At 51.2% G+C, this 23,637-nt stretch overlaps 14 protein-coding genes across 16 annotated transcripts; 7 read left to right on the forward strand and 7 right to left on the reverse strand.

The window, feature by feature from the left end:
- Positions 1–308: 308 nt before the first annotated feature.
- Positions 309–816, reverse strand: PPTG_00296 (hypothetical protein). The gene has a single exon (XM_008891674.1). It carries the CDS (start codon positions 756–758, stop codon positions 393–395), a length of 366 nt encoding a protein of 121 aa, XP_008889922.1. The 5' UTR covers positions 759–816; the 3' UTR covers positions 309–392.
- A 70-nt stretch (positions 817–886) lies between these two features.
- Positions 887–1,573, reverse strand: PPTG_00297 (hypothetical protein). Its single transcript, XM_008891675.1, has 3 exons — positions 1,411–1,573; positions 1,219–1,298; positions 887–1,112 (listed from the first exon to the last, which is right to left on the reverse strand). Exons 1-3 carry the CDS (start codon positions 1,530–1,532, stop codon positions 991–993), a joined length of 324 nt encoding a protein of 107 aa, XP_008889923.1. The 5' UTR covers positions 1,533–1,573; the 3' UTR covers positions 887–990.
- A 21-nt stretch (positions 1,574–1,594) lies between these two features.
- Positions 1,595–4,664, forward strand: PPTG_00298 (AGC protein kinase). Its single transcript, XM_008891676.1, has 2 exons — positions 1,595–2,275; positions 2,344–4,664. The coding sequence occupies exons 1-2, from the start codon at positions 1,716–1,718 to the stop codon at positions 4,217–4,219; spliced, it is 2,436 nt and encodes an 811-aa protein (XP_008889924.1). The 5' UTR covers positions 1,595–1,715; the 3' UTR covers positions 4,220–4,664.
- Positions 4,665–5,040: 376 nt separating this feature from the next.
- On the forward strand, positions 5,041–7,957 carry PPTG_00299 (hypothetical protein). The gene is made up of 2 exons (XM_008891677.1): positions 5,041–5,667; positions 5,727–7,957. The coding sequence occupies exons 1-2, from the start codon at positions 5,329–5,331 to the stop codon at positions 7,764–7,766; spliced, it is 2,379 nt and encodes a 792-aa protein (XP_008889925.1). The 5' UTR covers positions 5,041–5,328; the 3' UTR covers positions 7,767–7,957.
- A 25-nt stretch (positions 7,958–7,982) lies between these two features.
- On the forward strand, positions 7,983–9,529 carry PPTG_00300 (hypothetical protein; the record flags this gene model as incomplete). Its single annotated transcript, XM_008891678.1, has 4 exons — positions 7,983–8,847; positions 8,921–8,981; positions 9,048–9,232; positions 9,295–9,529. The coding sequence occupies exons 1-4, from the start codon at positions 8,000–8,002 to the stop codon at positions 9,527–9,529; spliced, it is 1,329 nt and encodes a 442-aa protein (XP_008889926.1). The 5' UTR covers positions 7,983–7,999.
- A 106-nt stretch (positions 9,530–9,635) lies between these two features.
- On the forward strand, positions 9,636–11,124 carry PPTG_00301 (the record flags this gene model as incomplete). Of its 2 annotated transcripts, XM_008891679.1 has the most annotated exons (8): positions 9,636–9,779; positions 9,838–9,899; positions 9,964–10,117; positions 10,181–10,239; positions 10,314–10,385; positions 10,453–10,564; positions 10,624–10,737; positions 10,797–11,124. In XM_008891679.1, 8 exons carry the CDS (start codon positions 9,636–9,638, stop codon positions 10,953–10,955), a joined length of 876 nt encoding a protein of 291 aa, XP_008889927.1. In that variant the 3' UTR covers positions 10,956–11,124. The 2 variants fall into 2 exon arrangements, with proteins under 2 accessions (XP_008889927.1, XP_008889928.1); XM_008891680.1 differs by having other exon boundaries at positions 10,453–10,737.
- Positions 10,631–11,477, reverse strand: PPTG_00302 (hypothetical protein). Its single transcript, XM_008891681.1, has 4 exons — positions 11,434–11,477; positions 11,269–11,356; positions 11,150–11,206; positions 10,631–11,080 (listed from the first exon to the last, which is right to left on the reverse strand). Exons 1-4 carry the CDS (start codon positions 11,434–11,436, stop codon positions 10,995–10,997), a joined length of 234 nt encoding a protein of 77 aa, XP_008889929.1. The 5' UTR covers positions 11,437–11,477; the 3' UTR covers positions 10,631–10,994.
- Positions 11,478–11,495: 18 nt separating this feature from the next.
- Positions 11,496–12,284, forward strand: PPTG_00303 (hypothetical protein). The gene has a single exon (XM_008891682.1). It carries the CDS (start codon positions 11,543–11,545, stop codon positions 12,230–12,232), a length of 690 nt encoding a protein of 229 aa, XP_008889930.1. The 5' UTR covers positions 11,496–11,542; the 3' UTR covers positions 12,233–12,284.
- Positions 12,216–13,122, reverse strand: PPTG_00304 (hypothetical protein). The gene has a single exon (XM_008891683.1). It carries the CDS (start codon positions 13,031–13,033, stop codon positions 12,272–12,274), a length of 762 nt encoding a protein of 253 aa, XP_008889931.1. The 5' UTR covers positions 13,034–13,122; the 3' UTR covers positions 12,216–12,271.
- PPTG_00305 (hypothetical protein) lies at positions 13,092–13,799 on the forward strand. The gene is made up of 5 exons (XM_008891684.1): positions 13,092–13,189; positions 13,246–13,308; positions 13,369–13,398; positions 13,459–13,544; positions 13,615–13,799. Exons 1-5 carry the CDS (start codon positions 13,187–13,189, stop codon positions 13,664–13,666), a joined length of 234 nt encoding a protein of 77 aa, XP_008889932.1. The 5' UTR covers positions 13,092–13,186; the 3' UTR covers positions 13,667–13,799.
- Positions 13,800–14,115: 316 nt separating this feature from the next.
- PPTG_00306 (CMGC/MAPK protein kinase) lies at positions 14,116–18,099 on the forward strand (the record flags this gene model as incomplete). Its single annotated transcript, XM_008891685.1, has 2 exons — positions 14,116–14,379; positions 14,455–18,099. The coding sequence occupies 2 exons, from the start codon at positions 14,116–14,118 to the stop codon at positions 18,097–18,099; spliced, it is 3,909 nt and encodes a 1,302-aa protein (XP_008889933.1).
- A 185-nt stretch (positions 18,100–18,284) lies between these two features.
- PPTG_00307 (hypothetical protein) lies at positions 18,285–20,123 on the reverse strand (the record flags this gene model as incomplete). Its single annotated transcript, XM_008891686.1, has 7 exons — positions 18,285–18,456; positions 18,526–18,588; positions 18,655–18,839; positions 18,908–18,968; positions 19,039–19,465; positions 19,517–19,847; positions 19,929–20,123. The coding sequence occupies 7 exons, from the start codon at positions 20,121–20,123 to the stop codon at positions 18,285–18,287; spliced, it is 1,434 nt and encodes a 477-aa protein (XP_008889934.1).
- Positions 20,124–20,176: 53 nt separating this feature from the next.
- Positions 20,177–21,774, reverse strand: PPTG_00308 (hypothetical protein; the record flags this gene model as incomplete). Its single annotated transcript, XM_008891687.1, has 4 exons — positions 20,177–20,414; positions 20,481–20,665; positions 20,729–20,789; positions 20,864–21,774. The coding sequence occupies 4 exons, from the start codon at positions 21,772–21,774 to the stop codon at positions 20,177–20,179; spliced, it is 1,395 nt and encodes a 464-aa protein (XP_008889935.1).
- Positions 21,775–21,879: 105 nt separating this feature from the next.
- PPTG_00309 lies at positions 21,880–23,635 on the reverse strand. Of its 2 annotated transcripts, XM_008891689.1 has the most exons (4): positions 23,473–23,635; positions 23,224–23,410; positions 22,391–23,157; positions 21,880–22,322 (listed from the first exon to the last, which is right to left on the reverse strand). In XM_008891689.1, exons 1-4 carry the CDS (start codon positions 23,598–23,600, stop codon positions 22,220–22,222), a joined length of 1,185 nt encoding a protein of 394 aa, XP_008889937.1. In that variant the 5' UTR covers positions 23,601–23,635; the 3' UTR covers positions 21,880–22,219. The 2 variants fall into 2 exon arrangements, with proteins under 2 accessions (XP_008889937.1, XP_008889936.1); XM_008891688.1 differs by having other exon boundaries at positions 21,880–23,157.
- Positions 23,636–23,637: the final 2 nt, after the last annotated feature.

Genomic DNA, 23,637 nt, shown 5'->3' on the forward strand with positions numbered 1-23,637 from the left:
CGTTTTTACCTCCCACTTCCTAAAATTGAGTGAATTACGGCGTCAAAGGCGACTACCTCCTGAATCTCTTGTCAGACTCGCTGTGTTATCAGCTACCCAGCCTCTGTTAACCACGTATAAAAAATATAGGGTGAAGGCCGTAACTGTGCGCTTGATTTAGACACCGAGAGCCCCTGCAACGAACGAGTAGTTTTGGTGCTAGCCTTGAAAAGGGTTTTACTCCATAGAAATATGGTCCAGACAAGTACTGGTTGGGCACATACTACTTTATCGACCTGGACGACGCGAACATGGCCATCAGTCCCGTACCTGCACTAGTAGAAAAACCATAAGTATAGATAACGCAATGCTAGTACTCATTTCGTTAGCTTCTTCATTGGGTTACTAGAGCCTTATACCGCCTGGGCGTAGCTGTTCATGGCGATGGCCATGTCAATGTCGTTCTGGGACAGACCGCCGCAGTCGTGTGTGCTGAGCGTCACGTCCACGCGGTTGTACACGTTGAACCACTCCGGGTGGTGGCCCATTTGCTCGGCCAGCAGCGCTGTGCGGTTCATGAAGCCCCAGGCCTCGTTGAAGTCGCGGAACTCGAATTTGCGGCGGATCGCGTCGCGGTTGGGCACGACTTCCCAGGCGCTGGTGATCTGCTGGAAGCCGACAGTGCGCTCTTCCTCCGTCAGCAGCGTCGGGATGGCGCGTGTGGACAGTCTGCGTTGAAGAGGCTTAGTGGAGAGCTTGCGAAGCAGGTGGAGGGTCATGCTTGTCAAACGGTGAGTTCAATTGTGACACAAATTAACAGCACCGGAATGAAGAATTTCGACCAATGAGATGGGGATTCATGTGTTTGGACGCGTCGTTTTGACGGCGTCCAAACTTATGTACAATTGGTGTGAGGATTGCAGTTTAACAGGCACGACTGAGGTGAAGATATGCAGGCTACGTGTTAATGATTACAGAGTGAAGACAGCGTTTCCAATCTGAGATGAGAGTCTAGTTCTTGCGGTTCTTGCGCTTGAAGGCCTTGAGCTCCTTGCGGTAGGCATCTCCGATCTGCGTCGACACCTTGCGTAGATCAGTGAGACCTGAACGCAGCGCTTCGTCGGCAGGTGCACCTGAGAAAATAGCAATAGTAATACACAGTCAGTCACTCGTCTGTACTTGCTTCATTTTGCTTGTCTCGTCGACTGGAGTTGGTGATTGACTGCCATATCTTTTTACCTTGACGGGTCTGTAGACGGATGTGCATCTTGGGCTCTGACGGGTGCGGAATCGTGTAGCCACAGAAATCCACGTCAGGGCTACAATTGCACGTAATAGTCAAACATAATAGTTAGCAACAAGGTAATGAACACTCGAGTTGTAGCAATGGAGACTGCGGTCAATGTCAACTATCAGCTGTAGAGCACGTACTTGCGCATCAGGACGTAGCGCAACGCATTGCCGAGCGTGTGATCCTCCTCGTGGAAGACGTAGGTCTTGGAGTAGTCGCTTGTGGTCGAGAACACGTCGAGCTTCTTCGCGGCGATGGCCATGGCTGAGCTTGGTTAATGCGGCTTTATGACTGGTGGGCGAGTGTCGTAAAGTGTGTTACGAACACAAGCCATATGTATTAATTTCGTGCATAATTTCGGAAAGCATACACTAAATTCGGGGTCTTATTGGAGAGAACACCGTGAAGCTGGGTAACCCATCGGTGACCTCTAGGGCCTCTGAGGATGCCTGCTGGAGCGTCCGTGGTGCGTCGAGGTAGCTCTATGTCTGCACGTGATCCCAAGATGTCTGTATCGACCTTTCTGGGGCCGAAAGACGCTCTGACGGCAGAGATATCTAGCGATAACCAAGAGATCATAGACGCCGAGGACTACATCACTGGAGCCTCTCGTGGAGGCTACGCCAGCAGCATTATTAGCAGCGAAGGAAGCAGCGATAGCGAGGAGGGAGGCGCCTATGACTCGCAGGACGTGGCACAATTCTCGGTTGCAGAGCTGCAGGACCAGATCGGTCAGCAATTCGTGGAAGGTATCAACCCGTACGTGGAGCAGCACATGGGGGACGAGGAAGATTTTTACGTCGAAAACTCGTCATCTGATGAGGACGAGAACACTATTAAAGACGAGAAAACGCCCGAGGAGAAGGAGAAAGAGCTCACAGAATGGGAGAATCCGTCCTATCTGGTTAAAGATTTGGACACAGGCGAAAGTTACAGGGTGGAGGAGATCGACCAGCAATTCACACTAGTTACACTCGACTCAGTTGCTGCACAGCATGAACACAAGTAGGTGGGGAGAGATGCAGAGGGAGAAAATTATGTTTTATTCTAATATTTTTTTTTACTGAATTTAGAGAAGAACAGCAGCAAGGAGAGGAGACGACAGAGTCCACGTCGTCATATTTACTATCGCTGTATACAGCGGACGAGACAGCAGATATCGAGATCGAAGACGACCTGCCTCAAGATGCTGAAGCCATTAGCACAGGCGGCTCCATGCGAGCTCGGAGTTCCAACATGTCGGTGATCTATGCGCCGAGCGACGAGCTGCCGACTGGGCCGCCTGTCAAGTGTAATTTTTCTGGGTGTACCGAGATGCACCAGCGAGTATCGGGTTATTGTGCAGACCATGAGATGATAGCCAAAGAGGAGGAAGATTCCCGTGCACAGGCTTTGTATCTGATCCCTAGTGGCGCTCGAGCGGAGTTTATCAAGATCGGAAGCCACGGGTTTGCATATGATGCTTCCAATCGCTTGTACACGGTGTACGCCATCGAAATGCGCTGTGTGCAGTCAGGAGCGACGTGGGTCATTTATCGTCGGTACCAGCAGTTTAAGGAACTCAACGATCGCTTACGTCCCATGGGGGTGCGTGTTCCATTGCTTCCTCCTAAGAAGCTGCTGGGCTCGTTCGAACCCGATTTTATCGCCAAGCGGCAGAGCGAGCTGTCCAATTGGCTTCGATGTCTGCTAAACTATGACCGTGTGGACCAGTCAGCTAAGAATCCTCATCTGGTTGAGGAAGTTCGCAAGTTCCTGACTAGTAAAGCTGATCAACCACCTCTTCTACTGGACAGACTCCCACTAAAGCGCTCAAGGTTCTTTGGAGCGTCTCTAGCTGACGATGGGGACGACGAAAACAATAGGTTATCTACTGGCAAGCAGAACGTGTCGCTGCAAGATTTCAAGATGATTCAAGTGATTGGACGTGGATCTTTCGGTAAAGTGGTGCTAGTGGGTCACAAGACCACGAAGAAATTGTATGCGATGAAGATTTTATCCAAGGAGAACATCGTGAAGCGCAAACAGGTGGAACACACCCGTACAGAGCGACGTGTACTAGGATGTACCCGACATCCGTTCATTGTGGGACTCCACTATGCATTCCAGACTGCACAACGACTGTACTTTGTGTTGGATTACTGTCCCGGAGGTGAGTTGTTCTACCATTTATCGCGCATGAAGAAGCTGCCGGAACACATGGCGTGCTTCTACGCCGCCGAGATCACTTTAGCTCTGGAGCATCTACACGGACTGGGTGTTGTGTATCGAGATCTAAAGCCAGAGAACATCTTGCTCACCAAGGACGGACACATCAAGTTGGCAGACTTTGGACTTGCTAAAGAAGGTATCCGAGATGGCGTTAATGGCACCAACTCGTTGTGTGGTACACCCGAGTATCTCCCTCCAGAGATCCTTGACCGATTGGGCCATGGGACAGCAGTGGACTGGTGGAATTTGGGCATGGTGCTGTACGAGATGCTGACCGGTTTGCCGCCATGGTACACGAACGACCGCAAGAAGCTGTTCGAGCGTCTGCGATCCGCAAGACTGCACTTTCCGCCCTACGTTTCACGGCGAGCCGAAGCGCTCATACGTCAGCTGTTGAATCGCAACCCGGCGGAGCGTTTGGGCTCGAAAGGCGCGCACCAAGTGAAGAACCACCTCTTCTTTGAGAGTATTGACTGGGCGAAACTAGCCAAGAAGCAGGCGACTCCACCGTTCCGACCGTGTCACTCGGCGATGAACGACGGCGAAGCTCCACTGAATTTCGAGGCGGAGTTCACGCGTCTGCCGCTGCCGAGTGCGGAGAATGTGGCCACGAGTCCACAAAGTGGCCGTTTGGGCGCGTTGGGGACGCGGTTACGACGAGACTCGGATACGTTTAAGGACTTTACGTATGAGAGTCCAGGGTATCTTGAGTCTGTGGCGAAGAAAGAGGAAGCGTAAGTTGATATTTGAAGTTGATAAGTAGTGAAATTAAGCTGCATGTTGTAATGGGGACTGGCGAAACTGTAGACGAAAGACGATGACAAACAGGCTCTGGCGAGACTCCACGATACTACAACGCAGCGACGTGCTGTTGGCTTGCTCGTTGCAGCCATTCGAGATAATTATTCACGACGACAGCCAGGATGCGATTAAATCCACGCAGTGAAGGCACCTTCTGAAACACCCCGTAAAGCACAGACTGTGCTCTGCAAAGCACAACAAGGCGCACACCGGCTTCCTGGAAACTAAACTTAATCTTGTTTGTGCATGTAAGCGGAGCGGAGCAATGTTGCCTCAAAGCACTCATGCTGGTCTTGCATCGTGCGAGTATATTACCTAAAGTTTCTTAGGAAAGATAATGCTCTCAACCATAACGAAGCCTGATTTTGCCGTAATATCTGGTCTGATAGATAAAAAATGGGCAACAAATACGGCAAAAGATCCCATTTGCATAACATGTACCTTACTCATTCAAAGCTTCAGCGACATTTTTTTTTTTACCAGCAAAGCCAGGTTCATGCTATACATGCAATAACATGATGTAAATGGCGCTGGCGCGTTATAAAGCATTTGCTTTAGTGCCCACTACATCACCCTCGAAACATGCCTTCCCCCAGAATATATGTGGACGATATAAAATTATAATCAGCAGAAGTTGCAACTCACAATATTGGTGTGTGAGTCAAAGGTTTAGTTGCGTAGTGACGTTTGAGAAAAACTGTATCCAGTACGTGCCGTGCCTTCCACGTGAAATTGCAGTCGACACGCATTCACCAACAAAAGATTAAGATGTTACTGTGTTGGTCGGTGTTCTCTTCCACGCAGGACGTACAGGGAAATCGTACGATGAAAGATGGCATGTTACTCTTCAAGAAAAATGCGTTCCTGTTTTAGTCTACTTGGTTCTGTCCTAAAAAATGGGCAACTCGGCGTCATCACTTTTGGGACGTTTTTGGGCCGCGCAATCGTATGAACCGTAAACATTACGGACCTCCAGCACTCATTTTTCAATCTGCTCGCTTCAGGTCAAGTCGGTTCGAGCCAGACCGGCAGATCCACCCACCGCCATGACGGCCGAGGACACGCTCACGCCCATGGAGACGATCGAGGGCACGCCCAAGAAGTCGTGCAAGCTGGAACCGCCGAGTCTTAAGCGTATTGTGCTCAACCCGCGCGCGTACCTGACGCCCTTCGTGGTGTTCATCATCTTCCACCATCTGCCCATGTTTCTAGCCTTCGGACTCATCGACAAGCCTCACGAAGGCTACGATAATTGCGACAGACTTAAGGACCTTTTCCGCTGGCTGCATGTAGCCTTCCTCTTCCATTTAATCCTGGCCTGTATGATGTTCGCCAGCGTCGTCTACACGCTCTCAACACGTGTATACCACGAACGTCGACCAGAGGTGCGTTTTCCGGTCTTTTGCGTAGTTTTCGAGCAATTCCTGATGACTTTTCACTGCAGGGATGGTTAATTCTTACGATTTTCTTGGGCTACTGGGCTAACCTGGGCTGGACTCTCTACGGTGAAGCCGCTATGCGCACAGACACGAGTGTCTGCGGTGATACGAACTGGGAGCAGGTGCAGGACCGCGCCGACTCGATCGGTTACTTCCAGCACTTTGACTTTGTATTTACAGTGTGTATTATCATGGCTGGAGCCTGCACGTCCTACATGTGCGGCGTACACAGCGGAGATGATGCCGCTGAGGCGGAAAAGCGCTGGCAGAAGCGCTGCTTGTGTTGTTTCCATGCCTTTACTTGCCGCAAGACGATGGAATATGAAGGCGACGACGACGTCTTTGAGACGCTGGGACGTGTGTTGGGTAAATTCTTCGTCGTGAGGTATAAAACCAACCGGTACGAAGGCTTGAGCTTCACGGACTTGAAATTCAGCCTGGATCTGGTGTCTAAAGTCCAGAAAAAAGAGCGTGAACACGAGACTGAACGCAGAGCTGAACTAGCAGCTCAAGGGATCCCAACTGTGCAGCATTTCGCTCCTGATGAAGAGGAGAAGCGACTCAGTGACTTGGCCTTCTACTGCAAAATGGCTATCGGTATCTACGGCTGGCCCATTTACGTTTGGTACTCGCCATGTTACTGGTTCCGGATCTTCGGGTGCTTCAAGAAACCCTTGGAGGAGCAGGTCTTCGAGCACGACAACTTTCTACACGGCAACCGTGCGAGTTTCGTTAACTATACTGGAGTCAAGGACTCGGATCTCGTGTACTTGAACTGCTACAATTTCGTCTTCCAGGCGCCGTACTGTATTGTCAAGGACAAGAGCCGCAAGGAGCTCATCATCAGCGTACGTGGTAGCATGTCCTTCTACGACTATGTGACGGACGGATTGGCCCAAATTGTGCGCATGGAGCCTAGTGAACTCCCGGACGACATTCCGTACTCATTTGACACACGTACCCATTACGGAATGCTTCGGACGGCGCGTCAGATCTTCAAAGATCTCCAGGAAGGCACTCGTAAGGCTGTTTTCTGGGACTTTGCCATGGCTAACTGCTCTCCTGGAGGCCTTACAGATGACGAGGAAACAGACTGGAAAGTAGTGGTCTGTGGACACTCCATGGGCGCTGGAGTGGCCTGTATCCTTGCCATCTTACTGCGCAAGATGTTCCCCAACACAAAAGCCTTCTTGTACGCGTCACCGCCACTGTTTGACCCTGAGACTGCTGCTTGGACTAGGACGTTTGCGACGACCGCAGTGTATGGAGATGACATCGTGCCACGTCTCTCTATTGCGAACATGGCTCGACTGCGAGATGAGATGGCTATTCACTATGATGCAGTGGCCAATGAACCGCTGTATAAGGTGAAATACGGAGTCCATGGCAAGTTAAAAGACTTGAAGGAAGAGCGTGAACAACCAGTAGCAGCAGCTGGTCCAGAGCCAAGCGCTCGTGGAACGTTGGGTGGACTCCCCACTGTACTGGAGACAGCAAATTCGATGAATACGGGAACGTCGACGATGATGGATACATCATCGGGATCATTTATCAACAACTCGTTTATCGGTGGTTCACTAACACCGACAGACTTTGGAGCTTCGGGCGTTAACGTCATCAATCGCCCCTCACGCGATTTAAGTAACGCCACAATGATCACACTGCCACAGGAGGACTCGAGTCAAGAAGTGGACGTACCTGGTGAGATCGTCCACATTCAGACCGTGAAGATGGCACGACGCTGTGGCTGTACAGTGTTCCTGGGCGAACAGAAGCTCCAGTATACACTGCGTGAAGCGAGCTATTTCCGCCGTATTTGGGTCACGCCACGCTCCGTGCAGGACCATTTGTTTCACCACTACGACCGCAAGATTCGTTATCTCGTGAACGATTGCATGGACTTCGAGACTCCTGTGGCGGCGCATCGACCTAGCGCTAGTGCCAGTGCGAGAACGTCGTGGGTTGACGACTCGGAACGGGATAGTAAGGAAAAGTCACCTGGCACGCCCCAGGCGAACTACAAGGACATCGAAGCTGTCGTGTAAAACCCTCCGAGAAGGAGGACTGTAAAGTATTTGAACGCGATTGAAGCGTTACTCAAAATTTAAACAAGTTACCTTTTCCACTTCAACTTGTGGTGTGGGACACATATTAGGGTGGTGCACATAAATTTAGGTCCCTACAATTTCAACCAATCAGAGGGTGCATGAGCGTCACATCAAGTGCAAAAGTATCCGATGTGTCATTCGCATCTTTGCCACCCCGGAAGTACGTGACGATGGCGTCGCTCTTGCAAGACATCCAGCTAGATGAGACCTCCTACGTGGAGCTACTGCGCAAGATCATCGGCGTGTCCGAAAAGGTTCAAAATGCGCCGAGTCTGGGACTCATCCCGCAGGAGAACCTCGTGTCCGACATCGTGCTGGCCGAGCTCCAGCCGTACACTAAAGAGAACGGCGGGTATCTGACCATCGAGCGCGTGGAGTTCGTGGCTGGCCGTGGCAATGTCATTATCACGTATCAGCACCCGGACTTCGCCGACAGCGAGAAGACGGTGGCCTTTGTGGGCTCCCACATGGATGTGGTGCCGGCTAACCCCGAGGGCTGGGAGAGAGATCCGTTCACGCTCACAGTGGAGGGTGACAAGCTGTACGGACGCGGCACGACGGACTGTCTGGGTCATGTGGCACTCATGACGGAACTGTTTAAGGAGCTTGCCCAGAAGAAAGTCCGTATGGAGACAAAGGTGGTCTGTGTGCTCATCGCTTCCGAGGAGAACACGGAAATTCCGGGGGTGGGTGTTGAGACTTTGATGGAGTCAGGCAAGATCGACTTTATCAAGAATGGGCCCGTCATTTGGGTCGATTGTTCGGACAGCCAGCCTTGTATTGGTACGGCTGGTGCGATCACGTGGACACTGAAGGCCACTGGCAAACTCTTCCACAGTGGTCTACCCAACTTGGGCATTAACGGTATCGAGCTGGGCATGGATGCGTTGACTAAAATTCAGGAGCGTTTCTACAAGGATTTCGGTCCCTTGCCTCAGGAGAAGGAGTACAATTACTCGTGTCCGTCGACTATGAAGCCGACACGTATTGAGTCGTCCACCAATGGACTGAACCAAATGTACGGCAAACGTTTTGGAGGTGTTGGAGATGCACGTACTGACGAATTATCGTTTGCGTTTTGTTGTGTGCAGTCCGCCATGGGTTAAAATCACAGGCGGTGTGCGTCTGTCGCCGTTCTACGAGATGAAGGATGTAGGTAGCAGGTTGCTTGCCACTTTACCAGTTTGGATAAACTAATTATCTTCCTCGTACTGGCAGTTGATTGCCAAAATGCACTCGTATGTTGACGACTTGAACGCCAACATCACGTCACTGGAGGGCAAACGCGGCCCAGTGTCCAAGTACACGCTACCGGAAGAGGATTGGAACGGCAAGCTGGAGCTCACATTCGCGAAGCATTACTTGGAGGGTATTGCCTGCTCGCTTGAGTCTGTCGGCTACAAGTGCGTACACTCAATTCAGACCAGCCTCTTCACTACAAATTCTGACACTTTTGTTCCCACAGGTCGTTGCACGCCGCTATCGCCGATGTGCTTGGCGAGGCCAAACCGTTCTCCATCAGTGGCAGTCTACCTCTAGTGCGTGACTTGCAGCGTGCTGGTCTGGATCTGACACTGACGGGCTTCGGTAAGAGCTCGGTCTACCACGGCGACAACGAATACTGCCAGCTGAGCGACATGAAGAACGCCATCAAGATCCTGGCACGCACAGTCGCCAATGTCGAAGCAGCCAGCTCGTAAACACACACCCTGTTGAAGGTTGCGCGAATGTCCGATATTTTCCTGAGAATGGCTAGAATTAGCTTGAAGAGGCGTAAACCGTTGACACTTCACTCGAGCTACAACAATGGACAACGATGATAGCAGTGCTCCTTGCTGGGAGAACATCCCGTTCAGCGACTTGACCATCTGCGAGACTATCGGTGGAGGAGGCGTTGCACTGGTGCATCGAGGAATCTACCGCAAAAACTCGGTCGCCTTAAAGACCCTCGTACGTGGCTGTCGAATATAATGTAGCTACCACCACTGGTGCTAATTCGCCTTTCAAGTTTGATCCGCGCGTGGATGAAGCGCTCAAGCAAGAGTTCATGGACGAGCTGCTCGTCATGAGGTTTGTTATTTGCTGGAAGCTTCTTTTTTGCATGCTCTTGTGTCTTAAATTTTGAAACTTATAGCAAACTGAGGCACCCGAACGTAGTCAACTTGATCGGAGCATGCTTGGAGCCTCCCAATCTGTGTATGGTGATGGAGCTCTGCGATTACTCGCTCCATCACTTGCTCCACGGAACCAATACGTACCTGAGTCCGCAACAAATGACTCGTATTGCAGTGAGTCAAGGTGAAATTTGTCTGTAAGTGTTTCCGTTGACGTTAAGTCCACTTAAATCACAGGGAGAGATTGCCAATGGCATGAGATTCTTGCACTCTAGAAGGCCTGCGGTTATCCATCGGTGCGATTACACTTACTCTCATGAACACAATTTCAATAGTTCCCTAAATATTTTTTTTTTCTGTGAGAGCATAGCGATCTGAAAAGCGCGAACGTCCTACTTGACCGCAAAGGTGTTGCGAAGCTCTGCGATTTTGGTCTCGTACGGTGAGTTTACTCGTTAAGCGCTAAGTACTCGACTTTGAACTCAGGAACAATGCATTGCCGTTGTCAGCACGAAGTTTACGACTGCAGGGACGCCAAGCTACATGCCGCCTGAGCTACTGAACGGCCAGCCATTCTCGAAATCTGTGGACGTCTACATGTTTGGCATTCTTCTATGGGAGGTCAGTGGCATGCACCTTGATTGATGCTCAAATGCGAGATATGACAACCGCAATGGTAGATTTTCAGCCGGGACATCCCGTTTCGAGGTTATGACGTGTCGGATATTAAGAGACGAGTCCTGGCAGGCGAGCGCTTTCGAGTTCCGACTGTGGATTGCCCCCGCGAGTGCCAGGTAAGCACAGGGACGTAACACTTGATGTTTCAGAGATACTAAGTACTTAAGTACTGCAGGAATTAATGAAGCGATGTTGGGATGGCGAGCCGAGCTGCCGACCAACGTTCGATGAAGTGTACGAAGTGCTGCAGGATGTTTCATTCGCAAGAACCTTCGAGGCCTCTCAAAGCGTCTTCGAAGGCGATGCACTCGACAGCCTACTCAACGCGAAATAGCAGCGATAGCTACTCGATTTTGTAGCTATTTTTTTTTCTTTAAGCTGTATCTTTGACCCACTGGTCCAGCCCCAAGTCGTTCCAGCGATCCACCTTCTCGTCGGCAGTCCACATCGGAGGCTCACCTGCAGCAAATTCAACGCAATTAGTATAAAATAAACAAAACATTAGTTCATTCTGCGGGTTTGACGAACCAGTTGGGCTCTCGCTGCCGTTGGGGTCGACATCTAGAGCAGGAGGCACTTCAATCTCTGTTTAACAGCAACAAAAATGAGGAGCAATTAATACTGTTTTGTCAATTCAGACACGTTACCATCGTCCGACAACGTGTCCGTGATCCAGTCGTCGTCCACGATGTCCAGGAAGTGCTTGCGCGGGAACAAACTCGGTAGTTTGCTGTCCTATCGCCACCACCAACAGTCCTTCAGCGTCAGATCCTTCCCACATATACCACCTGCGCTTACGACATGTGCCGCACCATTAGCCACTTTTTGAGATATTGGTCAAGATGGATACAGACCTTCACTCATTTTTTTTTAAAGTAAATATAACGAAAGGCAAGTCAAAATCTCTCCATTATCACTCCGATGGCGTCGAGAGCAGAGCAGCGCAAGCCTCGTCGAGGTAAAACTCGTCCTGCCGGGCGTAAAGATGACCCTCCTGAAGTTCGTCTGTCCAAAACTTTGGCATACGCGTTGCGTCACGGAGCTGAGGATCTCCAACTGGACATGAGACCGTCGGGGTTAGTCCCGTTGGCTCAACTTCTCTCTCTCTCACTGTTCCAGTCATTCACGGAGCAACAGGTCGAAGAAGTTGTGCGTACCAACGCTAAAAAGCGGTTCTCAATGACCACAGACGAGTCCGGAGCCGTGAAATTCATCCGAGCCAATCAGGGACACACGCTCCAATTGGTGCAGGACGAGGAGCTCTTGACTCCTTTGGAAGACCCTAATGCCATTGACAAGTGTGTCCATGGGACGTATCTCAAGTTCTGGGAGAGTATCTGGAACTCTGGACTGTCTAAGATGCAGAGAAACCACATCCACTTTGCCGAGAGGGAGGTAATGGATGATCAGGTGGTGAGTGGCATGCGGTCGAACTGTAACTTGCTGCTGTACATCGACTTCCCCATGGCGGTGAAGGACGGAATCAAGTTCTACAAGTCCAGCAACAACGTGGTATTGAGTTCTGGCTTGGGGGACACGGGGGTTATTGATCGACGCTACTTTCTTCGAGCGGTCAAGAGAGATGGAACGATAGTGTATGAAAGAGAGTAAATTTTGTTTTCTCTTAAACCTACGAAAATAGTCAGCGAACTAAATCTCCGCTTCATCTTCTTGTTCGTCGAACTCCTTGATATGTAGCAGGACAGCCTGTTTAATAGCTTCGGATTCTGCAAGCGTGAAGGCGTCCTCTTCGGAGGGAAGGAACTCTGTTTCTTCACTTTCACTATTGCTAGGTTCGCCTTGGAAATGGCCAGCAGTCTCGATAACGATGTCCTCTTCACGTTCGTTGGAGCAGAATGGGTTGATATCTTCTTGAAACAAGGGGTTCACATCTTGGTGTTGACGGTTACGGTCTTGTAGCCGCTGGAAGCCTCGACGTCGTTGAGGAATTCGAGCGCGAATGGCTAAACCGAGAGAAACAATCGCCAAACACACGGGAATGGAGAATAACCAGTTGGATACGTCAGCGCTCTTCGCCATCTCCTCAGTTTGCGTAGAAGCCACGTTGGCAATCGCTGCTTGTTCGTATACAGGGTCCACGGGACTGTGGTCGGCCTGGTCCTCCAAAAGTATCGAGATATCGTTACCATTGGCTTTCGGGAGTGTGAGACTGTTCTTCTGTGCTTCGTCGAACGCCAACGTCGAGTCGATAACAGCACACGTCGTGGCGTCCACGCAAACGTAGCAGCCAGTCTGAACCGCCCAGAGGCCGTGAGTGCCACAACGATAGTCGCTGAGAGTGTCGGGCATCTTGACCGAGCACGTCAAAGGACCACCATCGTCACAAAGAGTGTTGCGCTCAGCGAACGCAAACGAAGCAGTTAGCAGCAAGATGAAGGTCGAAAGGAGCATGACGTTCTAGTTTGACATGCAAAAGTCCAAGTGAGAAAGCGTGGGGGGGATCAGATACCGAAGATCGCTAGTGAAGGGACGCAACCATTCCACGGATCAAGGGCCAGTTTTTCTCTTCTTGAATCTTAATCAAGCTGCAAATTATCTGCAAGCATGGTGGGTATCTGTGTGTTGTTCTTGTTGAGGGGAGTTAAAAGCTGTAGTGTTCATAGTCGGCGACGCTTTCGGAGGAACACGAGCGCGAGCTCAAGAAGATTTTCGACGACTATGATCAGGTAAAGTGAGTGTTGTGGTTGATTGACGAATTGAGGCTGGTATGAAGCTCTTGTGGCTAGAACGGATCGGGGGATATCGATATCGACGAGGTAGGTGCTGTACTGCTCTTCGCGGTGAGAAGGAGTTAACGCTTTTGCATTACATTGCAGCTACGCGACATCGCAGAGGATCTTGGTGAGCCTCTGTCGGAGGTCGAGCTGGAATATCTAGCCAAAGAATTCGACACGGACGAAAGGTACGAACTGGATGCCGAGGTTCTGGCCAATACAACAGTCTTCATCGGATGTCGTACATTTCTTTCGCAGTGGTGCTATCAGCTGGACGGAGTTTATCGCGTGGTGGAAGCTCCCGTTCTAGGGCTGGAAGAAGTAGCGAACCACACTCGATGACGTTGATCTCCACTATTTTTAAGGCCCAACGCATGTCTTCGTGGTAGCTAATCCATTCAACCAACCAGCTCAGGTTCATGCCGAGTATTTTTCATGTTCCATCATGCTTTGCCGACGTTAGTTTCGTGACAGATATATTTCCGTCGAGTTTTTCGTTTCAAAACCAACTTGACCGATTCCAACGTGCCCAGCTATCTTGATCACCAAAACTCGATCGCATGGAAGTGCTGGTGAACATGCCAGCGGACAAACGAGCACTAAAATTGGCCCCCACTCCGTTGCTTTGTTCAAGTTCTGCTCCGTCCCACACCAATTCGAGTTGAGTTCGGGTGACTTGGCAAAGCAAGCTTCTCCTTGTTCCCCGCATGCAGCGGCTCAGCTCCAGTCTATTAGTATTCGCTCGTTCCTTTCAGCAACATGGGCAAAGATGATCGTAGCGTTCCGGCGATCAACGACGACGGCTTCACTATCAACGGCTGTAGCTTCAACGTGAACCCCAAGTACCAGCCCATCGACGCTATCGGACAAGGTTCCTACGGTGTCGTGTGTTCCGTACGCAACACCGAGACAGATGAAAAACTCGCTATCAAGAAGATCACGCCCATGGCTGGCGATGAATGGGATGCCACGCATACGCTTCGTGAAATTCGACTCATGCGTTGCCTTGGAGCCCATGAAAACGTGAGTATTTCAGACATTAAACCTTCACTTTTCCAGTCAAACGTTAATCAGTAGTGTTCGTTATTACTGTCATAGATCATTTCACTAAAGGACTTGAACATGTGCAAGGAGAAGGATGAGTTGTACATGATGATGGAGCTCGCCGACACAGACTTACATCGCCTTATTCAGAGTTCCTGTCCACTTACTGAGGGTCATATTCGAGTCATCATGTACCAGGTTCTCTCCGGTGTCAAGGCGATGCACGATAACGGTGTTCTTCATCGCGACTTGAAGCCAGGGAACCTCTTGCTTAATAAGGACTGCGAGTTGAAGATCACGGACTTCGGTCTTGCCCGAATGATGCCTAAAAAGGCGCAATTAGGTCCAGAACAAGCTTCAAATGACGGTGTATCCATGATGACAGAGTACGTTGTGACGCGTTGGTATCGACCCCCAGAGCTCATGCTCGCACCCAATGGTAGCTACGATGGAGCCGTCGATATGTGGTCTGTGGGGTGCATTCTAGGAGAATTGGTGTCCCGTAAACCGCTATTTCCCGGTACAGACTTCATGGATCAACTCACGCGTGTGTTTCAAGTGCTTCCAGTGCCTGAACCCGAAGATCGAGGCTACGTAATCGAGAAAGACGCACTCAAATTTTTGTCGTCACTTCCTGCTCCAGTACCGGGTGCTCTGGAGACCAAACTAGGCGAAGCTGTGGGCCTCCAAGCTCTGGATTTACTGCGTCGATTGCTGTGTTTTAACCCCAAGGAGCGGATTTCAGCGGACAATGCACTGATGCACCCGTTCTTCGACGGAGTTCAAGAAGAGTGGGGCGAGATTACTCCTCTGCATCTCCCTCATTCTCTTGAATTCGCCTTCGAGACTCAATCTCTACCGCTCTCCACCTTACGTCAGTACATCTGTGACGAGGTGCTTGCGTTCGCTGATCGAGCAAGTAAACGTCCACCAGAACCACACGAGAAGGAGCCTCAGACCAAGACGGAAACGCCCACAACATCGAACTCTGAGAATAACAACGACACGCCTTCAGTACTGGAGAATGACTGTCCTGTTGGCTCGGGATTCACACTTAAAGGCTGCGATTTCAACGTGCCAGCCAAGTACAAACCACTTCAAGTACTGGGTGAAGGCTCGTACGGCATCGTGTGTGCAGCGACGAACACGGAGACCAAGAAGAACGTGGCAATCAAGAAGATCACACCCATGGCTGGTGATGAATGGGACGCCAAGCACACGTTGCGTGAGATCCGTCTCATGCGGTACTTCGGCAAGCACCCGAACATCGCGTCGTTGCAGGACTTGAGTACGTGCATCGAGAAGGACGAACTGTACTTGATGATGGACCTCGTGGACACGGATCTCCATCGTCTCATCCAGAGCAAAACCAAGCTCGAAGAAGCTCACATTGCAGCCATCATGTACCAGCTTCTATGTGGCGCTCAAACGCTGCACGAGAACGGCGTTCTACATCGAGATCTGAAGCCTGGAAACATCTTGGTAAGCAAGAACTGCGACGTCAAGATCACCGACTTCGGGCTGTCCAGGTACATCCCACACAGCGCTCGCAATGAAGCCGTCAAGTCTCCCACAGACGTAGAATCTCGACGTGCGGTGGATAAAACTCAAGCGTTGATGACCGAGTACGTCGTCACGCGCTGGTACCGTCCACCTGAGATCATGTTGGCACCCACGGGTGTCTACAATGAGGCTGTGGACATGTGGTCCGTTGGCTGTATCTTCGGCGAGCTGCTTAATCGCCGGCCAATGTTCCCTGGCTCAGATTTCCTGGACCAACTCTCGCGTGTGTTCAGTGTTCTACCCGTTCCAACTCGTGACAAACGCGGCTATGAGGTCGAAGGAGACGCCTTGGCCTTTCTCGAAAGTCTTCCACCTTGTTCGCCTTCAGCTCTCACTAAATTATTCCGCCGTGCATCGCCTGAAGCTGTGAGTCTGCTGCGACGTCTGCTGTGCGTGAATCCAGCGCGTCGTATCTCGGCGAAACAAGCACTGGCACATCCATACTTCAAGAGTATACGGGCTCAATTGGGTGAACCTCCAGTGTTCAGAGTGGACAAGGCCTTCGACTTCGAATTCGACTACCAGGAGTTCTCGCTTACTCACTTGAAGACACTGATCCAGAGCGAAGTCAAGTTGTTGCAGAAGTATGGGCTCCCTCCTCCAATTGTTGATCCAGAACCGGTCCAGGCTGCAGTATACGAAGAAGTGGACGACTACGAGGACGAAGAAACCAAGCAGGAGATTGTTGGCAACGTGGAGCAGGCCAAGACAGTAGAACCTACACCAGCCGTTGTCACTGGACCTGAACATGACGTTGCCGTGTCCAAGACAAATTCTCACGCCGAGCCAGAGACTGACGAGCCAGCCTCTACAGATTCCGAACCGGATGGCAAACACCGACAGCAACAGGATGAGGAGACAGAAGCTATTCCTCAGAAGAAGCCAGCCACTGTAGAACCGACCAAGCAGATTAACGATGACGATGACAAGCCACGCAGGACGACCAAGATTTCTTCTGCTCGCTCGGAACCAACGACTGCGTCATCATCAACACACCGGTCATCCAAGACGACCACATCGAGCTCGTTGGCGCGTCCAAAAAGTACCGGAACGACGTCACGCCGCTCGAACATTTCCTCAGGAATTTCTACAAGCCGAAGCAGTGGAGGGATCTCGTACCGCTCGAAACGGGATGACGACGAAGTCTCTTCCGTCTCTAGCATTAGCAGCAACAATCGCCATAGCAATAACAACGGCTTGGATTCCGTCGATCGTGGCGGTAAATGGGGCCACTCGCGTTCCAGCGTCATGGCGTCGACTGCATCTTCAAGGCTTCACAGGTCCAGTCACAGCTCATCGACTTCTTCAATCCACGAACGTAGGAGCGGCACTGTAAATGCCTCTTCGATGGCCACACGAACCGGATCCGCACGAGTATCCAGCAGCAACCAGCGTAGCGCCCGTGGCGACGAATCCGTTGACCGTGAGTCCGTGAAGAGCGACTCTGTACGAGGCCCTGAGCGTGTAAGCGCAAGTTCCACCCTAACGGCAGCTACAGCTTCGTCACTACGTCGACAAACGAGCTCTGCCGGTGCAGTGCGAACGCTATCTGCCAGAAAAGAGTCGCTACCGGAAGGTTGGATACGTCGCATACACTCTAAGAGCGGCCGTGAATACTTCTACGACACTCTGAACAAGGTGGCGTCCTGGAAACTCCCAGTCAAGAAACAGCAGCTCGACAACATCTTCGCTGGCACCTCGAGCTCTTCGACTTCATCGTCTTCATCTCGAGTCGCGTACGGTCATCGCCAGAATGTTCAGGTCACTCCGGGCACGTCGTCGACGGCCTCGTCACCGTCCAGTGCAATGACACCCGAGTCCCAATCGAGTCGCAGCTCGATGCTTTCCAGTCGACGAACAGGGTCCAGTACTTCCAGTAACCTGCCCAAGGAGTGGGCACGACGCACAGACCCCAAGACTGGACGCTTGTTCTACGTGAACCTCGTCACCAACCGCGCGTATGCCAAGCTTCCGTCCTCTGTCACCGCAGCCATGCTCAACCTCGGCCGAGAAGCTGTCGCCAGTAAGCGCGCTGCCGCAGAAGCACTCAGCCGTAAGAAAACAACGGTACCACACAGCCCACAGTTCTCGCAAATGTCTTGGCAGCGTAAGAGAGTCCCCAACACGGATGACTGAGTGGCTCGCCTGCTCCTGATCTCCTTATAAAACCTAAGCATCTATAATACAACAAACATGACTCCACGGTTCACAACGAGCTTAGATTTGCCTTCATCGTCACGTTTCATAAACACAAGTCAGTACTTTGCAGCTACTAGACCTCGACGCAAGCAGTGCGTATGCCACACAGTCACGCGGGCCGGTTACTTCTCAGCAGCATCGACGTTGGCGATCGTGAGCGCAAGGATCTTCATGGCATCCTTCATATCGCTCAGCTGGCAGTATTCGTTGTCACCGTGGTACACTGAGCTCTTGCCAAAGCCAACGAGCGTCAGGTCAAAGCCACCGCGCTGCATGTCGCGAACAAGAGGCAGACTACATAGCAGAGCACCGAGTTGCGTTAGTACTTGGCACGGAGCGTGCATCATCATGTAAAGACGCCACCTTCCGCTAATGGAGAATGGCTTCGCCTCTCCAAGAACGTCGCTGATTGCCGAGTGCAGAGCCCTGTTTCAGCAACAAGAAACGTTACGCGCGAGATCCAACTCAACTAGCTAAACACTCTGGACGTACTTGTAGCCGGTTGAATCCAGCGAGCAGGCGATGCCTTCGTAGTAGCTCTTGTCGAACACCAGCTCCAGCTTGCCCTTGCGGTTTTCATCCGGGAGCGTATACTTGGAGACTGGTCCACGGTTTCCCTCCAGAGACGTGATATTGGCGTTCAGATCGTCCACAAAAGCAGTCATCTTGGCAATCATCTGTGTAAAAGCTACTAGTTAGTCTAATAGAGTTTTAATAAACACATCAGACTTATACGGAAAACAACCTCCTTCATGTCGTAAAACGGAGACAGACGCACATCACCGGCAACCTTGGCCCATGGCGGACTAGAAAGCACAACAACCATCACATCAGTAACGTATCAACGCAACTCCATCACTCCACAGCCCCGCCTACATTTGGTTGAGCCCGTTGACCGATGATTCAATGCGCGTAGGCTTCATTGTGGACGGACAAGAGTAATTGTACTCCTTCTCCTTATCCACAGGTCCGAACTCCTTGTAGAAATGCTCCTGAATCTTAGCCATCGCATCCATAGCAAGTTCCAGTCCATTGATGCCCAAGTTCGGCAGGCCACTGTGGAACAGCTTGCCCGTAGCCTTGAGCGTCCACGTAATGGCACCAGCCGTACCAATGCAGGGCTGGCTGTCCGAGCAGTCGACCCAGAACACGGGCCCGTTCTTGAGAAAGTCAATCTTTCCCGACTCCATCAACGTCTCGACGCCAACGCCTTCAATCTCACTGTTCTCTTCCGAGGCGATGAGTACACACACTACCTGCGTCTTGGTCTGCACCTTGTGCTTGGCCAGCTCACGGAACAACACTAACAAGCTGTTAGTTAAACCCTAATGACAAACCCTAATTTGACACCTACAGGTCATCAATGCTACGTGACCCAGGCAATCCGTAGTGCCACGTCCGTAGAGCTTATCGCCCTCTACAGTGAGAGTGAAGGGGTCTCTCTCCCATCCCTCTGGGTTGGCTGGCACCACGTCCATGTGGGAGCCCACGAAAGCCAGCGTCTTGTCCTTAGCGGCCGAAGTCGGCGCATACTTGATGATAACGTTGCCACGGCCAGCTACGAACTCCACGCGTTCGACGCTTAGTTCAGTTCCTGTGAAAGGCTTAAGCTCTTCCAGTACAAAATCTGACACGAGGTTTTCTTGAGGAATGAGTCCCAGGCCAGGCGCATTTTGCACTTTTTCCTATTGAATTTAACGTTAGATTTTGCGATCCACAGGAAAGCATAAGGCGGGAGGAATGGAGAGGGTTATGGACACACATACCGAGACGCTGATGAGCTTGCGCAGAAACTCCACGTACTCCTTGTCGTCCAACTCGAGGTCCTGTAGTGCTGCCATCTTCAAGGCTTTTTTCTTAGTGGCGATCTTCCCTGTCAAAAAAGTTCGAAATTTGAAGTACTTTTTATTAGTGTTTTTTGGTACACTCATCAAAAGTTGTAGACGAACAGACAAGCGCATGATGGAGGTTCAACACTCATCGTGTTACATGTATTGACAGCGAAGCGTGCGCTTTACTTCGAGTTGGCTGCTTCCACATTAGCGACCGTGCGTGCCAGGATCTTGATGGCGTTCTTCATGTCGCTCAGCTGGCAGTATTCGTTGTCGCCGTGGTAGACCGAGCTCTTACCGAAGCCTGTCAGTGTCAGATCCAGACCAGCACGTTGCAGGTCGCGCACCAGAGGTAGACTGCCACTGATGGAGAACGGTTTGGCCTCGCCAAGCACATTGGCGATAGCGGCGTGCAACGACCTGAATGAGAGACACAATGTTAGTATTTTAAGTTATGTGTCATAAAAAAAAAAATGATGTACGCACTTGTAGCCGACAGACTCAAGCGAGCAGGCAATACCCTCGAAGAATTGGTTTTCGAACGTAAGCTCCAGCTTGCCGTTCCAATTCTCCGCAGGCAGTGTGTACTTCGACACTGGGCCGCGTTTACCCTCCAGCGACGTAATGTTCGCATTCAGTTCGTCAACATACGAGTGCACCTTGGCAATCAACTGTCCTCACCAAGAAAAAGTTAGATGCGAATTACCATCAAAGACGAGCAAATCGTTACGTACGTCTTTCATATCGTAGAACGGCGACAAACGCACGTCACCGGAGATCTTCACCCAAGGTGGACTGCACACAACGCAACACACAACAGCCATTCGTCAGTATCAGCTCCATCAACACCCCACAAACTTTTACCGTACATTTGGTTCAGTCCGTTCGTGGACGACTCAATACGTGTCGGCTTCATAGTCGACGGACACGAGTAATTGTACTCCTTCTCCTGAGGCAAGGGACCGAAATCCTTGTAGAAACGCTCCTGAATTTTAGTCAACGCATCCATGCCCAGCTCGATACCGTTAATGCCCAAGTTGGGTAGACCACTGTGGAAGAGTTTGCCAGTGGCCTTCAACGTCCAAGTAATCACACCAGCCGTACCAATACAAGGCTGGCTGTCCGAACAATCGACCCAAATGACGGGCCCATTCTTGATAAAGTCGATCTTGCCTGACTCCATCAAAGTCTCAACACCCACCCCCGGAATTTCCGTGTTCTCCTCGGAAGCGATGAGCACACAGACCACCTTTGTCTCCATACGGACTTTCTTCTGGGCAAGCTCCTTAAACAGTTCCGTCATGAGTGCCACATGACCCAGACAGTCCGTCGTGCCGCGTCCGTACAGCTTGTCACCCTCCACTGTGAGCGTGAACGGATCTCTCTCCCAGCCCTCGGGGTTAGCCGGCACCACATCCATGTGGGAGCCCACAAAGGCCACCGTCTTCTCGCTGTCGGCGAAGTCCGGGTGCTGATACGTGATAATGACATTGCCACGGCCAGCCACGAACTCCACGCGCTCGATGGTCAGATACCCGCCGTTCTCTTTAGTGTACGGCTGGAGCTCGGCCAGCACGATGTCGGACACGAGGTTCTCCTGCGGGATGAGTCCCAGACTCGGCGCATTTTGAACCTTTTCGGACACGCCGATGATCTTGCGCAGTAGCTCCACGTAGGAGGTCTCATCTAGCTGGATGTCTTGCAAGAGCGACGCCATCGTCACGTACTTCCGGGGTGGCAAAGACGCGAATGACACATCGGATACTTTTGTGACGCTCATTCATCCCTGGGATTGGTTGAAATGGTTGTGACGCACCAATATGGACGCGACAAAAAGTCCCTTGAATGTATCTCGAACTCGGTCGACATTCGCGCGACGTTGTATGGGCTCTTAGAATCTGTGGCCACGACAGTTCCTTTTGTTCAGTACCAAATAGTCATCGTTGTTGTCTCAATGATGCAGGTCTTCTAGCAGCTTATATCCAACGTTTATCTCGGCTCTGCCTCGGTTTGGGTCGGTGACTGGCAGCCCAGCGGGCTTCCATCTTGTCGCAATGTCCTTCATGCACGAGCCAAAATTGAAAGCTCAATCCTTCGTTGTGATGGAGTGCAGTCTGCTCACTGCTGCTCTCCAACACCGGAGGATTAACATCCACACGCAACAGAGTCATTTCAACTATATGATGCACACTAGTAGTTGTAATGTGCAAGTATTTTCCTTTAGATCACCGTCGACTGTACAGCTTCTCGCTCGAGTTACCTTGACGCGAAGAGCGCGTGTGCTTGAGCAGCAGCGACGCTTGTGTCGTGCCACGAGTAACCAACGACCTACAATAGCAACATGTGCGTGAAGTGAGTACTCTAGCAGTTCAAGACTTACCAATACAGACACGTACTTGATATAGGGCTCCAGCTGCTTAATAGTCCACTTCTCCTGCATCGTGAAGAGCTGCTCAAAGCGCTTCTTCGGCTCGGGGGACAGTAAATCCTCGGGGAAGTACACGATGCGTGTGGGCTTGCCTGCCTTCTGAGGTTTAACCAGCACGAGTCCACTGAGCATCTCTAAGTTGACGGTCACACTGTCAGGGACGCGGAGCTTCCACTTCTCCATGAACTGGTCCAGCTCCCACCCAGCATCGGCAGGATTTAAAGCCACATGCTCTTGTTGGGCTTGGAACTGCGCCTCTGCTGCCTGTTCGTCAAACAACGACTTGGCTCGGAACGTGGCAACCTTCACAGGGTCCAGTGTGCAGTGATCCTCGTCGTTGACTGCCTTCAAGGAGCCATACAGCTTGCAGCACTGGCGGATCGCCACTAGAGGCTCTTCGAGTTCATTCAAAAACTCCTTGACAGGAACACCAGGCTCCGCCAGTACGTCCCAGTCATGCTGCACGATGGTATCCAACATGTCCGTAAAAATCTGAGACTGATAGGTGGGTTTCAATAAGCGCCATGTACCGGCCTCTTCAAAGGCATGAATCTCTTGCAGCATGGCAGAAACCTCATGCTCACTAACTTGCAAGGCATCAACCAAGTCACTCATTGAGTATAACTTGCTAAGCTTCGCACGCTTGGCTTGAGCTGCATCCCGCTTAGGTTTCTCGTACGGAGCTTCTAGCAGTAAAGCTCTAAGCTTCGTAGGATCAGGAACCTTGTGTTCAAGCTGTACACATTAACACAGCGTTAATGCACCCATCTTGATATCCGTAGCTGGTAAACAGTAGCGTACCAGGTAGTGGAAGCGAGCGGCTCCTGACACTTGAATAGTTCTCTTGTCCGAGGTCTCTTTTGGTTTGCTCCAGTCCGTATGGGTAGTGAGGAGACGCAAATTCGATGTATCCTCCTTCTTAATGTAGTACGACTTGTCCTCCGTGCACAGAACTGCTCGTGCATCCGGTGCGCCAACGATGAAGACCCTGCATCATTATAAGAGTCAGTCCATGTATCTCCAATACATTTAAGAGGCGGTAGCACGCACTTGCTGCCGGTGGTGATGGCCTTTTCGATCTCGGGGTTTAGCTGCAGCAGTTTGTACTTGTCCTCGTTGAAGTCTGCGGTCGTCACGATCATCGAGTCCATGGCGCCCGCTGCCTCGGGCTCTGTCATTTTCCCGCGGTAATTTACAGTTAAATAAACGCGGGAA

This window comes from Phytophthora parasitica, assembly GCF_000247585.1.
Source record: "Phytophthora parasitica INRA-310 unplaced genomic scaffold supercont2.1, whole genome shotgun sequence".
NCBI classification, from domain to species: domain Eukaryota; phylum Oomycota; class Peronosporomycetes; order Peronosporales; family Peronosporaceae; genus Phytophthora; species Phytophthora nicotianae.

Excerpts from the sequence above, each read along its gene's own strand:
- PPTG_00296 (XM_008891674.1), bottom strand. The coding sequence starts at position 758 with ATGACCCTCCACCTGCTTCGCAAGCTCTCCACTAAGCCTCTTCAACGC.
- PPTG_00297 (XM_008891675.1), bottom strand. The coding sequence starts at position 1,532 with ATGGCCATCGCCGCGAAGAAGCTCGACGTGTTCTCGACCACAAGCGAC. Across the intron at positions 1,299-1,410 it reads CGCTACGTCCTGATGCGCAA|CCCTGACGTGGATTTCTGTG; the intron begins GTACGTGCTCTA and ends GTGCAATTGTAG. Across the intron at positions 1,113-1,218 it reads CCGTCTACAGACCCGTCAAG|GTGCACCTGCCGACGAAGCG; the intron begins GTAAAAAGATAT and ends CTATTTTCTCAG.
- PPTG_00298 (XM_008891676.1), top strand. The coding sequence starts at position 1,716 with ATGCCTGCTGGAGCGTCCGTGGTGCGTCGAGGTAGCTCTATGTCTGCA. Across the intron at positions 2,276-2,343 it reads GCTGCACAGCATGAACACAA|AGAAGAACAGCAGCAAGGAG; the intron begins GTAGGTGGGGAG and ends TACTGAATTTAG.
- PPTG_00299 (XM_008891677.1), top strand. The coding sequence starts at position 5,329 with ATGACGGCCGAGGACACGCTCACGCCCATGGAGACGATCGAGGGCACG. Across the intron at positions 5,668-5,726 it reads ACCACGAACGTCGACCAGAG|GGATGGTTAATTCTTACGAT; the intron begins GTGCGTTTTCCG and ends TTTTCACTGCAG.
- PPTG_00302 (XM_008891681.1), bottom strand. Across the intron at positions 11,207-11,268 it reads GGACACGTTGTCGGACGATG|AGATTGAAGTGCCTCCTGCT; the intron begins GTAACGTGTCTG and ends GCTGTTAAACAG. Across the intron at positions 11,081-11,149 it reads CGGCAGCGAGAGCCCAACTG|GTGAGCCTCCGATGTGGACT; the intron begins GTTCGTCAAACC and ends AATTTGCTGCAG.
- PPTG_00303 (XM_008891682.1), top strand. The coding sequence starts at position 11,543 with ATGGCGTCGAGAGCAGAGCAGCGCAAGCCTCGTCGAGGTAAAACTCGT.
- PPTG_00304 (XM_008891683.1), bottom strand. The coding sequence starts at position 13,033 with ATGCTCCTTTCGACCTTCATCTTGCTGCTAACTGCTTCGTTTGCGTTC.
- PPTG_00305 (XM_008891684.1), top strand. Across the intron at positions 13,309-13,368 it reads TTTTCGACGACTATGATCAG|AACGGATCGGGGGATATCGA; the intron begins GTAAAGTGAGTG and ends TCTTGTGGCTAG. Across the intron at positions 13,545-13,614 it reads GAATTCGACACGGACGAAAG|TGGTGCTATCAGCTGGACGG; the intron begins GTACGAACTGGA and ends TTTCTTTCGCAG.
- PPTG_00309 (XM_008891688.1), bottom strand. The coding sequence starts at position 23,600 with ATGACAGAGCCCGAGGCAGCGGGCGCCATGGACTCGATGATCGTGACG. Across the intron at positions 23,411-23,472 it reads GCCATCACCACCGGCAGCAA|GGTCTTCATCGTTGGCGCAC; the intron begins GTGCGTGCTACC and ends ATAATGATGCAG. Across the intron at positions 23,158-23,223 it reads CCGCTCGCTTCCACTACCTG|CTTGAACACAAGGTTCCTGA; the intron begins GTACGCTACTGT and ends TAATGTGTACAG.